The 14310-nt window shown below is 36.6% G+C and overlaps 1 protein-coding gene across 1 annotated transcript in view; it reads left to right on the top strand.

Annotated features, from left to right (window-relative positions):
• The window catches only part of AGTPBP1 (ATP/GTP binding carboxypeptidase 1), a 2804614-nt gene that overhangs the window by 1286853 nt on the left and 1503451 nt on the right, over nt 1-14310 (top strand). Inside the window, exon 17 of the mRNA XM_044060898.1 lies at nt 7315-7523. Within this exon, the coding sequence (XP_043916833.1) occupies nt 7315-7523 (209 nt within the window). The remainder of the gene's footprint in view (nt 1-7314; nt 7524-14310) is intronic.

Raw genomic sequence — 14310 nt, 5'->3', positions numbered from 1 at the left:
TTCTTTTTTCTGTTGCCTGAGTCATTGTGCTAAAAGTTTTTGTGCTCTAGAGTTATCAAAAAGCAGTTGCTTAACAGCAGTCTTTCTATTTCTGAACTCAGGCATATTATTGAGATAATCCCTTATTTTCTGTTAGCGTTCTGCAGTTGCTGCTCTTCTTGTTCTGTGAGATTCCCCCTATTCTGAAATACTTTAACATCTGTCAGTTCCTCTAAATAATTATTGTTAATTCTTAACCATATCTCTTTCTTTTATTTCCACCTTATTTTTTAAAATACACTTGAATTTTATCCCACTCCCTAGATATATTTTCCGAATAAATTTCTGTCTTCTGTAATGGCGCCTGAATAATTTCCATTGCCCATTCCCTAAATTCCTCTCTTTTCAACAGATAGTTGGGAAAGTGCCAGTCTCTCATTTTTATTTCATTACCTTGTGTTTTTATTTTAGTTATTGGCGCACAATCTGAAAAAGTTATTGGGTGACTTTCAGTTAAATGCACATATTCCTTTGAAATGTAAATTCTGTCTAGCCCAGCCCAGTTTTTTTGTAGTGGTAAATATGTAAATTCACTTCTAGTACTGAATTCTTTCTTCAAAAATCTACCCTTCTATGATATATTTTCTCTTCTGCACCCCCCCCTCAGACACATCTTCACTGCTGCAAATTAAATTCTAGCCCTCACCCATAAGTAATATTCCTTGTTGAAGGTTGATTATTTCTCCCAGAATTTTGTTAAGCTCCATTATAACAGTTTTATGTGGAATATAAATACATGCCAGTGTAATCCTCCTTCCTTGCAAGTAGCCCCTTAGAAGTACAAATCTACCATTATTGTCTTTTCTGTCCTCTTCTATCACTATTGGAGCTCCTCTTGCAATTAATGTAAGTACTCCTGTTTTTCTTTGTCCCGGGTATTCCACTCAACAAAACATTCTGAAAACCTTTCTTTATCAAAATCGCATGTTCAGTTCTTGTCCACTGTAGCATAGCTATCTGCACTCTACTTTTTTAAATATAGTTCACTACTCTTTCTTTTTTGTATTTATCTGAGAGACCATTGGCATTTAAAGACATTACAGAAAGCATCATTGTGTAAAATGTTATTGTTCCCACCTTTGATATGTAACAGTCTTTTTCTTAAGTGTTTAGTTCCAGTTTGCGGTTTACATGCATACACTGTTTGGCAAGTTGATCTTTTATACATTTGTTTCTTGTCATATTCATTTGAGCCTTTGTCACATCTTACAAAACATTTTGTTTTATTGAAAGCCCTCAAACAAAAAAATAAACACAACCCAAATACCCCCTAAAACCTATTAACTTGATACTAACACAGAAAACTTTGTACATCTTCAAATATTGAAATTTTGGTTCCCTGTCACTTCGAGTATGTGAATATCAAACGTTTACATCGTCGAATAGTCACGGACTCGAAGTTTGTGAATTTTTTTGGGAGTAAAGTGAAGACTGGGATTTTTGCCTTTTCCTCACTGTAGTGCGGTCTCTGAGTAGGAATATATATTTAGCAGGGGGTGTGGGGCGCAGCCCCCTGCATTAACTTCTTCAAGTACATGAATATTTGATGATGTAAATGTTCGATATTTACGTACTCGGTGATATAGATGCAAAATTTTACCCTTCTAATAGGCCAAGTGTCCCCAATTGACAGAGACACACTCAGAGACTTGAATTGGGTCTATATTACCAGAGCAAAACTCCCTTTGAGTGAATACCAAAACACCAACATGAATTGTGCGAACCGCGAGAATACTGAACACACTAAACCGCAAAATTTTTAATCTCAAACTGTCATAGTCGGCCAACCCCACCACCCACTACATACTACCTACCCAAACAAAATAAATCACATACATACACTAACCAAACCCTACTTCTAACCCTAAAGTAAAGCACCAAAACCCTACTTCTCACCCTACACAAAACCCCACATACACAACTATCTATGCACTATCCTTAACTCCTCCCTAACCCTAAGGTCCATAACTACCGCACACTTCCCCTACGAAAATATAAACAAACAAAATAAATAATCCACATACATACATTTACCAAAACCCTACTGCTAACCCTACACTAAATCTTACATACATTAACTATCTATGCACTTACCTTAACCCGCACCCTAATGTCCGTAACTATCTCACACTTACCTTATGGACCTATACCACACAGGCCAACCATGGTAATTCGACATTTCCAAATTCGCAGTTTTGGACGTTCGCTGTAATGCCAGTTCACGCAATGCGTGTCGACATTTTTGGATTTGCTTAAACAGACTTTTGCTCTTGTAATAGGGAACCACTTGAATGAACCTAAAAGAAAGGTCATCTATGCTAAAATGCATGGCGCAGCCTGTGTTTCTACTAAGTGCTGTCTGGTTTTGTCTTCTCTTAATAGTGCTCCCAGATAGCAAAATGCTTAAATGCTTTCAGAAAACATTACCTCCTAGCCATTACTCTTTATCATTTGTCTCCACGGAGACATGAGAACCAGATACATAGTTGCTACCAAAAGCATGCATTTATTTGCTAGGAAAAAAAGCTATATAATATTCAGTGTTCTTTTTCATTTACTTGCTTTCTCTTAAAATGTGTTACTAGTTCAAGCTAACGGTCTTAATTCAGTCATTCCCCTATGCAAGAATGGGAAAAAGTACATAGATTTTTCTCTTTTTTTTTTTTTTTTGTCATGCTCTTTTGACCAGACTTTTTTACATTGCAGTGCCAGTATTTCTTAAAACTGAATAAGGAGAAAGAGAGAAGGGGAAAAAACTGGAGCACCTGTTTACATTCGTATCCGCATTACATTTAAAAATAACTTGGAAAATTTAACTTTATAGCATGCAAAGAGAGTCATACGCTATAAAAGTATTACTATTAAGAAAGAAAAATTGTTTTACTTACACTTAACTTTCTCCCTCCTCTTCCCCCTCTCCTAAGTATTTTTCCAAACATTCATGACATGAAGTAGGGAATACCCTTTAAAGTCCTCTACAAGTTTAACAAAGTCAAAGCCCAATATTTCCAAATTTCTTTGTTCTGTCATGTTTCACAAATGTAATTATTGCATTGTAATCCCACATTTGTCAAATTCCATGTTACTGGTTTTATTTCTGTTTATCTCCATCTCCCAGATCCTGTGTCTGCTTCATTCCCAACGTACTCTGTTCCTTCTGTGAAGCATTTCCCATTAAAACATTGGAAAAGATTTCACTGGCACAGCCTCTGTGTGGTCTTTTTTACCAAAAGAACAAAAAGCTCACTTTTAGTTGGACAGACTTTTGTATTTCCTACTTAGCATGTTCTGCATCAAAAATGATTTGGTCTCTCCAGGAAAGACTATTTTGAAGATAGCTGGGTACAGCAGTATGAATCTCACACCTCCTTCTCAACATTCCCTGAATAGTAGAATATATTTCTCGTGTTCTGCCTGGTGTACAGTGAGTAGTCATTCTCCACAAACACTCTATCACCCTCTTTTAGTACTTTTCCCTTCTGCCACAATTTATCAAAAGCCACTCCTCCTGCTGGTAAGATTGCATCTTTTCTGTTAAAGGTTTAGGTTGCTTTCTCATGGCCAGGTTTGGAGCATAAACATGATGTGCCTTTTCAGTTAACTCCTGTTGTGGAGTACTAGTCCAGTTGCTGATCTCTGCTTTCATAAAATTAATAGTCTGTGCCTTCCAGCTTCTCTGGTACAGAAAAAAAATCTCAGGTTTTCCCTGTGTGCCCTGTTCTCTAATTCTATTATTTTTTTGAAACATCTATTCTTGAGCAGTTTCATATTCAGCCAGCCTTTTCCTCATTTTGACCTCTGATTTTTGCAGTTTTATCCCATCTGAATATCTGTGTAAAGCTTTTTCCATGTTTTCCAGACTTTTATTTGAGTTGATATACTCTCAGTATTTTGTTTATTTTAATGAGGTCTGAGTGCAGTTGTCTTATATTTTCTTGTAGGTTACTGGAAGTCCTGTCTGGAGCTTGCACTGATTTTTGCTGAACTATTCCCAGTCAGTGTTTTTCCTCACATTTTGTAGCTGATTTCTGTTCAGGTCCTCTGTTTCTTTTTTCTTAGCATCCAGGCAGTATATTTATTGCCTGTTACTGAAATTTACCCAGAAATACAAGTCCAATAGCTCCCTCTTCTCAGTTTCTGTTTTCACACCGGGAGAGCTAGAATTAAACTGTTACTCAGTGTGCAATCATCTTGACAGTCTCCGTAGTCTGATATCAGTCCTTGATATGGAAGGCAATCTGTATCCTGCAGTCCAAATAAATTCTTGGCCGCTTCCCATTCTGTTACCTTTCCCCCTCTAATTATTTGCTCCCAATACTTTGGTTCTTTTACCAGTTTTCTCCAATAAATTTTGGCCCCCTCTTGCCTATTTTTTTTATAATTGCAGTTATTACTATCGGCATAATAGAAAATCTGATGTTCCTGAGTAATATCATTGTTAGGAGATGTGGTAAGTTAATCATCACCACCATTGCCTGTTGTTTATTTATTGGCCTTTGATTACCAGGCCAATCTGGTAGAAGTCCATTTTCAGCAGAAACCCGAGGAGAAAAGCTCTGAATTATTACAAAACATTTTAAAACAATAATTTTACAATCTTTAAAAATAAAACAAAAACGTTTGCAGTTTAAATAATTATAAAAAGTTAGCCATAACATGAAAACGGTTAAAATTCGATACAGGGTATATGACTATCATTTAATATTTAGAGAAATATTAGCCTGTTTGTAGAGAAAGTAAAGGTAAGTTAGTCTAATACAAATAGGAATTGCAATATGAGGTGAGGGAAAACAGGTTTATGATATATTTAGATAGAGTGAGTGAGTGTCAGGGAAGAGAATTAGATAGGAGTAAGGAAGTAAGTGAAGAAGGGAGGTTAAGGAGGTATAATGAATGAAAAGATAATTGTTCACATTTAGGGATGTAGTTTATCCTGGATTTGAGCAAGAGCAGAGCCAGATTTGTGCTAGGATGTCTTTTAGAGTGGTTTTGAAAGATGGGAGGGAATAGACCTGATAGATAACGGGTAAGGAGTTCCAGGCTTTAACAGCCTTGTATAAGTACAGCCAATGCCCAGCAGATTTTCTAGGCTTGTAGACAGGAGTTTTTGGTCACTGGATCACAATGACCAACTGGGAGCATTGTTGTGTGTAATGTTTTTTAGTGCTGGACAGGCAGATGAGTAATGGATAATTTTATATGTGGTAAGAAGTTGTATAAATGTTAGTTGATGTGGCAGTTATAACCAATTTAGGCTTTTTAGTGCTATGTAGTGGTGGGTTCTGAAAGGGGTATGTGTTGCAAATTTCGCAACTTTGTTATAGCATTGTTCAAGTTTTAATTTTTGTGGAGCCTAGAGGTTAGTAAGGATGGGACCATGATAAAGAATAGTGGGGAGGAGGTAAGTAGTGGCAAGTGTAGCTTTAGTTACGTCTGTGAGAAATGTTTTGGCTCTGTAAAGCATCCCTAATTTTTGATAAATTTTACTTATGCAATTTTGTATATGCAGATCGAATGTAAGATTGTCATCCACTATCATGCCTAATAGTTTGCCATGAGAATGAACTTCAGTGGTTATATTATCAAGAGAAAGGACTTTGATTTTTTTTTTTTTCATGAGAGGGGGATTTGAGGAAAAAAGTAGAAGTCTGGTCTTTTTTTGAGTTGAGCATGAGTTGTGAAGCCATGTTTCAGTGGCTGTTAAAGGTTGCTGACTAATTGTTAGGAGGTCTGTCATGTTATCAGATGTGCAAAGGAGAGTGGAATCCATCTGCATATTGTATTAGGATGACCTGTTGTGTAGAAGTATAAAGGGTGTTGGTGAAAATGTTAGAGAGGGGGGCAAGAACAGAGCCTTGTGGTACACCGGTGGTGACACAGGGAGTTAAGTATAAAATGTGGAGTGCCATTGTGCAGCATACCGCATTAGGTATATGGTTGTTTGTGTTATGTCCCAAGGGGAGGCATCATCTTTATATACCACCTAGGAGCTGGAGATGGTGGCAAAGGCTGAGCTGCTGTACACTCTTTTGTATTGGATCTCAGTTTGGGATCCACATGCTATTTCTGTTGTGCCAAATAAACAGCTGTGTGTGTTCAAAATGCTGAGTGCTTTTTTTTTCCCCTGTATCATGGATGTGCAGTCTTCTGCCTTAGCTCCCATATGCAGACATCCATTAGGAAATTGTCAGGGTGGTATTATGGATTACTTGAGAAATTTGAACTAGCTGACATATCTCCTTCTGTGGGCATGTGCACATCGGTTTTGTTTATCTGAAATAATGAAGTTCTTTACATGCTATGTTGAGTTCTTCATATGGATGTGCTTTTTCAGGGGTTTTGCTGGGCATGAGAAGGGGGAGCGAGCTGGGTGTGAAGTTACTGATGTTGCTAGATTGAGCCATGTTTGGGGACTACAGTTATAGTTGCTGTCTTCCAGAAGGTAGACTGTAGGTTCTGGATAGATTTAAAATGTTTGTAGTGTGAATTTTTATGAATACACTTTTACCCTTTTAAGAATTTGGGATGGAGACTGTCTTTTTACACCAGTTGGTAATGTCCAAAAACAGAGTCAAACATATAGTAGCTAAGTATTTTAAATCCAAGCTTGTGTTTCTTATTTTGTGTTAAACTTGTCCCGTGTGATATCCAGCCCATATCTTGAGTCTCCGTCCTTCACCTAATTTTGTGTGCCCAGCAATGCACATGTCCTTGAACAAAGGATGAGAAGCATGTTATTCACTGATAAAAGAACTCTGCAGTCCTGGTGAGAAAATGTCATTTTAATTGTGGATTTCCTTGGTTTCCCTAGGTCATTCAGAGTTCTGGAGGGATAATGCAAGATCTACTTGTACTGCTTTCTTTGATAGTATTATGAGCCACTGGAATGTATTTTAGTAACCCAGTTACCCAAAAGGTGACTAAAAGTGATTTCACTGAAAGAAATTTGTCATGTTGTTTGTGACCCTGGAGTTAAAGGGAATTTTGCTTACTGCCCTGCCATCTTACCCACAATGTTTCCCGACACTTCAGGAAATTACATTAGGCCATTCTCCTTTGGTAGAGCTACTTGTTATTGAAACACTTTCTGTTTAGTAACAATCTTACCTTTGGCTTTGGAAATCACTTTACAAATAGAGTTGCATATTTGACTAGGACTTCATCTGCTTGATTTTGATGCATGTTATGTTCTACTTTTTTTTTTTTTTTAATTTGTTTTGGGCTGTAAAGTAAGCAACAATTGTATGTCTGATAAATGACTTTGTTCCCCAACAGAATCCAATGCCAGACGGGCAGTAGACCGAAGATTCTTGAATGCTCTTTTAGCTTTATATCTTGATTGGCATCGCCATGATACTAGGCACAGGCATGTGCTGATCCGGAAAGGCATCTTAACCTGTATTAAAAATATTACAAACATCAAGCTTGGTAGGAAAGCTTTTAGAGATGCAGATGGAATGAAAATCCTGTATAGTACTTCACAAGTAAGTTTTTTTACTCTTAAGTTTCATAATGCTCTGCTTTCATTTTATACAGGCTGTTTTAATGTGTATGACTTGATAATTGCTTCCTTGTTTTTGGAAATTTTTGTTGACTTGCCTTGAAAGAGTTGTTAAACCTGTTAACATCAAGTATGAAAAGGTACAACCTGAGTACATAAAGATAGTCACCTTCTGCCAGAATAGAGCTTAACTGAAGAAATTATCACAGCTTCAGCAGATAAATGTCACGTAACTAGTTTCACTGCATAGACCAATGTGGGTTCACAGTCAAGCTAGATCAGCCTTTAACATCAGTTCCTGCTGCTGTTGTATTTAATCTGATGAGAAATAGGGCACCATCTCCCTCTTCATCCGAGGAAGAGAAACTGTTACCGAGGTTTTATTTTCCTTTCATACTTCTTTCCAGTCACTGGGAATCCCCCATACTCACCTCCTCAAACACACACAAGATACAAACTATTAATATTATGTTAAAGTTTTGAATGGACAGCTTGTGAAATTTCACCTCCTAATTGCAGATTATTGCATTTTTTTTTGTCAGCCCATCACTGGAATTTTTCAGTTGAGGGTTGATCATTATGACGGCATGGCTCCCTTCAGGCTCCTGCTCCTCTCAGTACCCATTAGACAGATTCACAGGTGTTTAACCCCTCTTTGCCAGGGTCCCTGGCAGCCCACACTGTTGCTTTTGCCATTGATGTGCAGAGGGAAGAATGAATACAGGAGCCATCATTGCTGTATGCAGAGGCTTAGCTTGATATTTGCAGCCTTTCTTTCTCTTACGATGGTGTCACATTACTGATGCAACTGCACACTGTGAGGTGTAGCCTGTGGAGCATCCCTACCATAGACCTCAGGACAGCAATGCCCCTAAGTCTGTCTGCATGCCTGGCCAGGCCTCAGATCATTGTCTTGCTGTCCAGCAGAACTTTGGATGAAGCACACCTCCACCATCGCATCATCCCTGACCTGACTTCCCCCTTGAAGAGAAGGAAGCAAGCAAGCAACGCCACATCTTTCCTCATCCTGCACTAGCTCCAGCAGGTACCTGAGCTACTAATTACACTCTGGTTTCCTGGGTCTTAGGGTTTTGTATGTCTTTGCTAATGGAGCTGGCCAGATTATTATAATTAGAATCTCAAAATTCTTGAGATGAACACCCTTCTTTAAGGAATTTCCAGGATTTTATGAAAAAGAATTGTAAGCATCCTGGTATAGTAATGATGACACATGGGTCAGTTGATCTTCTGTACTACAAGTAAAAAAACGAGCTGACAAACGAAAAACTGAAGAAAAGAACACACTGTGAACAAGCACCAGCACTTCACTCAGCTCGATGAAGAAATAAATATAAAAAGCCGTTCTTATTCGCTTTAATACCAAAACAAAATAAAATTAATTAGTGATGTCTGTAAAGTCTTGAAGTTTTTAGGTTAATTTTGGTCTTATCAAAACAATGCAACTGTGAAGTGTAATTTTAAATGAGTGCTGTGATCTACTTGTAGGCAATTAATCAGTGAACTCTTCATGATATAGAGTGGATTTTTGCTGGGCTGGCTGTTTTTGTTCTTGCTCTACATCTGAAGAAGTTTGGATATTTCCCAAATGAAAAGTGCTTAATTTTATTTTGTTTTGGTGTTAAAGTGAATAAGAATGGCTTTTTATATTTATTTCTTCATCGAGCTGAGTGAAGTGATGGTGCTTGTTCACAGTGTGTTCTTTTCTTCAGATCTTCTGTACTAATTTGATAAAGAAGATCCCTTTCTTTATTATAATTTACATCTGACTCAGGGACTTTGACTTAAAGCTTTTGAGGAACAGCACGATCAAAATCCCCTAGGATTATTTACCTTTCACTAGAGAGAGTAGATGTCCTTCCTTATGACTATTACAGTATTCATCACTTATGGGTGAGTATAAAAGCTACTGTAAAGGATGGCAGGAGGAAGGCACAGAGGTGCTGTCCACAAACCCATGAAAGATGGCCCTGGTAAATCCTGTCCCGGCTCTAGAAGTGACATCCAACTTGTAATGTTTAGTACAAGTGAGGACAGAGAACCAAGTAGCAGCTTGAAGTACAATACTGAGAGGATGTTAAGGCTGGATATACTGGCCAGATGTTGGGCTATCCTTGGTAGGAGATCTCATAAGTGATGAATACTTCAACAGTCAAAAGAAGGACATCTACTGTTATGGTAGATTTTACACTGCTATATTTTTGCTGGTCAGGTGAAGATAAGAGGAATTGTACTTTAACCACATTAACATTTTGCTTGAGAAAATGTTGGAAATGATTAGCACTTCTGATGGTCCTAAAGTAGTGGAAGTGATAGCAGCCAGTATTAATACAGCTGAATTCATGGGGCCTGCAAGTATAGAGGTGCACCCATGATGGTTAAGTGCAACCATTGCAGTTTTTTGTTCCAAAGTAAACCAGATGTGTCTCTTTAAATCTCCTTGTCAACATCAAGGTACACAGTTTTATAAATTCAGAGTAACTAGGGATTCCCCTATTTGGTTCTTAGTCAACAGAATTATTAAAGTCATGAGAACGTAATGGAAAACTGAATGGACAGCATTAACAAATATTTCTTTCCAGCTGTCTTTTTTTTTCATATAAAGTACTGTTCTTTATAAATGTGAATAAAGAACACGTGCCCAGCAACCTAGCCCTTTTATGTTTTATAAATAAGTCCATGAAGAGAGCTCGTACAGAGAAACAGAAAGATACTATTTGCTTCCTCATTACAGTGGTTTGCTAGAGTTATAATGCTAACACACCAGTTATGTGCATATACATTTAGGTGTATCTTGTCTAACAAAAGTTCAGTTTGTATAAAATACATTGCTAACTTTTTAAGGGCAGTAGTGACAAGTTGTCATTTTTTGTTTCTCATTTTGAAACAAATATGAATCCGTATTTTCCTCTCAACAGTAAAAATCGGCTATTTAATATGAGGTAGCATTGCAATGGAAGTGTCCGTTCCTAGTTTGTTGTGGGTTCTATTCTTTTGGATACTTAATGTTTCCTAAATACAAGAGAAAGTTCAGAATTTTTGTATTACAATTTAGCAATACAGTTGTATTCATTTTGAGTTTGTATGTGCTTTATTTGAACAGCCAATTCTTTAGTAATGCTACTTTCAGTATTACTTTCGGACATTTGGAGAATTTATTCTGCTTACACTGTGTGTTTAGTAGTTGTATTTGTTAATGCATTTCTTTAGACACTAATTAACATGGTTTGTTATGTGTTAAACTTAAGCATTACTATGCCACCCTGTTTCTTGAGAAACAGTTACTTAGTACTTAAGTTAGAGTTAATATTTTATATCCATATTTGTACCTTACAGTATTTCAGTTTGCTTGATTTACATGTTGCCTAGTTTGGTATACTAGATGGTCCTTATTCTTAATTAATTTACAAGTCCCCTACACTATTGTTTCATATAGTCATACTTCAGTATGTTATTGTTGTGTCTTTCGGCTTTTCCTGGTTAGGGCTAGCCACAGCAGAACTCCAGTCCGCTAATGATTGTTCCATATTTCTTTTCCCTAGAATTTTTGCCTTTGTCTGTGATTAAAACTTCAGAGGCAACTAAGTCTAGCTTATTATATGTCATTTTAAAATGCAAAACAGTGTAAGAAACTTCTCTGTGTGGAAGATTTTCAGTCCATATATCTCTAGTTAATCACTGTATATTAATCAGATCAGACAATAGTAGTAGAAGTAGCGAACTTAAACTCGTCATAAGTAAAAAAAAAAAAAAAAAAAAAAGAAATATATAATTATACAGAATTACTAAGTATTCAAAAGTAATCCATGCAGGGCAGGCAGTCTGTTTCCAGTCGAAAATCCTGTATTAAGTACAGAGACAGGCGATCCAAGTAAAACGAAAATAGAGTAAGTTTCCTCATAAGCTTTCTAACTATATATATATATATATATATATATATATATATATATATATACTTTTTATCAGGCAAGGGAGTGGTTTATTGTGCTGTAAAACAGTGTTATTGGTACACATGTTAAATTCACATCCCTTCCCCCGTCAGTGTGACATTTGATCAGGTCCTGCCCTACTTAGTAGCTGTCATAATAATATAACCCTTATGTACTTTAAATAAAATTTGTAATGATGTAATACCTCTTATTTAACCGGATTATTAAATAAATTAAGTCTGTGATTTTATCCAAGAGAATATACTACATGGTTGGAAATATATCAACCTTAGTCAGTTTGGCAGTCAAAAATATATATAAAAATACACTTTGCATGTAAAAGTTCAGTTGTAAAAATCATATTCTATTTTCATAACCTATTGTTAACAAAGATTGTTTTCGTCTTTCTCGACTTCTTCAGGTCTGTGTACAAGAACCCTAAAAACAATCTATAAAAGTATTATTGTATAATTAGTATTGTATTTACACATCATTTTGAATAAAGTGGAAAAAAGAGAACCAGAAAAAGAAAAAATAATAAGAAAAAATGTATGATGATGGAAACAAAATATACACTTAAATTACAATTGATTTAAAAGGTATTTAAAACCAACTGGTAGAATAAAATAAAATAAGTCATGTAAACAATGTGGCAATTTTCTAAGTTCTAATGCACTTTTAATTAAACAGTAGTAGTTTAGTCCAGGCTTCCTAAGGAGTTCAGCTTTGCCACATGAGTTCACGTTTCTCCAGAATATTCGAGATGTCTCCTTCAAGATGACCCATGTCTATGTGATCCAGGATCAGGAACTTAAAACCTGTGTCTTTTATGAAGAAAAAGATGTTTGGCTAGTGCATTATTTTTACATCCAGAGCGGATTTCTGACATGACGTGAAATCCTACCCTTGAATTTACTTAGTCTTGCCCACATAGAATGCATTATATTCATTGCACTGTGTCCTGTAAATTACTTTTCTAGTGTTGCAGTCATCCCTGCACTGGTCTTAATGATTTTCTTTAAATAAGGGCAATAGAAACTATCACCTTGCTGTATAAATATACAAAATGTACAATTAGTTTCACATCTTTTAGTGTTTCTCTCATATGGTCTTGGTTTAAATTCAGCAAAACTTCTAATGTTCCTGGCCTTTCTATAAACAAAGGATGGGGCTTCACCTAAGATGTTAATCAGAAAAGGGTTTCCTGTGACAATGTCCCAGTTTTCTTCAATAACATTTTTGATACTGTAATAATCCAAAGTGTATGTCAGGATGCAGCTATTTTTGCATTTGTTATTCTCTATGGAATTTCTTAACATTCTTCTACTGGGGAGGTTGAGTGAAGGTGCTTCAGTCCTTTTCAGTTCTATAATGGGTTCCAGGATGTTTTTTAACATCTGACTTTAATAGCCTCTCACTAGAAAATCATTCTCTTAAGTTCAGGTTTCTCAAAAATGGTTCCATCTCTGTGGTAATTCTAGCTAATCTGCAACTCTGGGACTTCATTACATTATACTTGTTTTTTGTAGACTGAAGCTCCTTCACTCAACCTCCCTAGTAGCAGAATGTTAAGAAATTCCACAGAGAATAAAAATGCAAAAATAACTGCATCCTGGCATACACTTTGGATTATCACAGTATCAAAAATGTTATTGAAGAAAACTGGGACATTGTCACAGGAAACCCTTTTCTGATTAACATCTTTGGTGAAGCCCAATCCTTTGTTTATAGGAAGGCCAGGAACATTAGACGTGTTGTTGAATTTAAACCTAGACCATATGAGAGAAACACTAAAAGATGTGAAAACTAATTGTGCATTTTGTATATTGATACAGCAAGGTAATAGTTTATATTGCCCTTATTTAAAGAAAATCATTAAGACCAGTGCAGGGTTGACTCTAACACTACAAAAGTAATTTACAGGGCACAGTGCAATGAATGTGATGCATTCTTTGTGGGCAAGACTGTAAATAAACTCAAGCGTAGGATTTCCTGTCGTCTGTCAGAAATTCGCTCTTGATGTAAAAATAATGCACTAGCCAAACACCTTTCTCTTCATAAAAGACACACAGGCTTTTTAAGTTCCAGATCCTGGATCGCATAGACATGGGTCATCTTGAAGGAGACATCCCGAATATTCTGGAGAAACGTGAACTCAAAAGTTCTGGTCTTGCATTAATAAAGCTCCTTTCCACAGGTAACTCCCGAACACCCACCCCACTTGATGCAGATCCAAATACTCCCCATCAAACTGTCAGTACCTTTAACTCTTTCTTCACTGAGACTTTACAATCTTTAGCTAGGCAACTTATCTCTGAAAACTCCAGCCTTCTCATCAACTTACCACACTCTTTATCTAAATTCAAACTACAACCCATCTCTACTTCTCTCATCTATAAATGTATTCAAAAACTCAAGCCATGTACTCCATCTGCTGACCGACTTCCTTCCCAATATCTCCAAAAAGCAGCCAAAGTAATTGCCTACCCTATATCTATCCTTATAAATAGGACAATCCAAGAAGGAACCATCCCAGATATTTGGAAAATCTCCCACATTATCCCCTTACATAAAAGTGGGAACTCTAATGATTACTCTAACTATCGGCCAATTGCTCTCTTATCACCCTTAGCCAAAGTTATGGAAAAATGCATTCACCAACAACTTTTACATAATCTCTCTCAACATAACTTAATAGCAAACTGTCAACATGGCTTTAGGCCATCACATAGTACCACTACTGCCCTTCTATCCTTTACAGATACCATCAATAGAAGCTGTAACAAAAACATCCTCTCATCTGCACTCTTTATTGACCTCTCT

This window comes from Protopterus annectens, chromosome 2.part0 (assembly GCF_019279795.1).
Source record: "Protopterus annectens isolate FY-2018-M chromosome 2.part0, PAN1.0, whole genome shotgun sequence".
Classification (NCBI taxonomy): Eukaryota; Metazoa; Chordata; order Ceratodontiformes; family Protopteridae; genus Protopterus; species Protopterus annectens.
The sequence above is the reverse complement of the archived record's forward strand: the minus strand, read 5'-3'. Positions and strand labels throughout refer to the sequence as shown.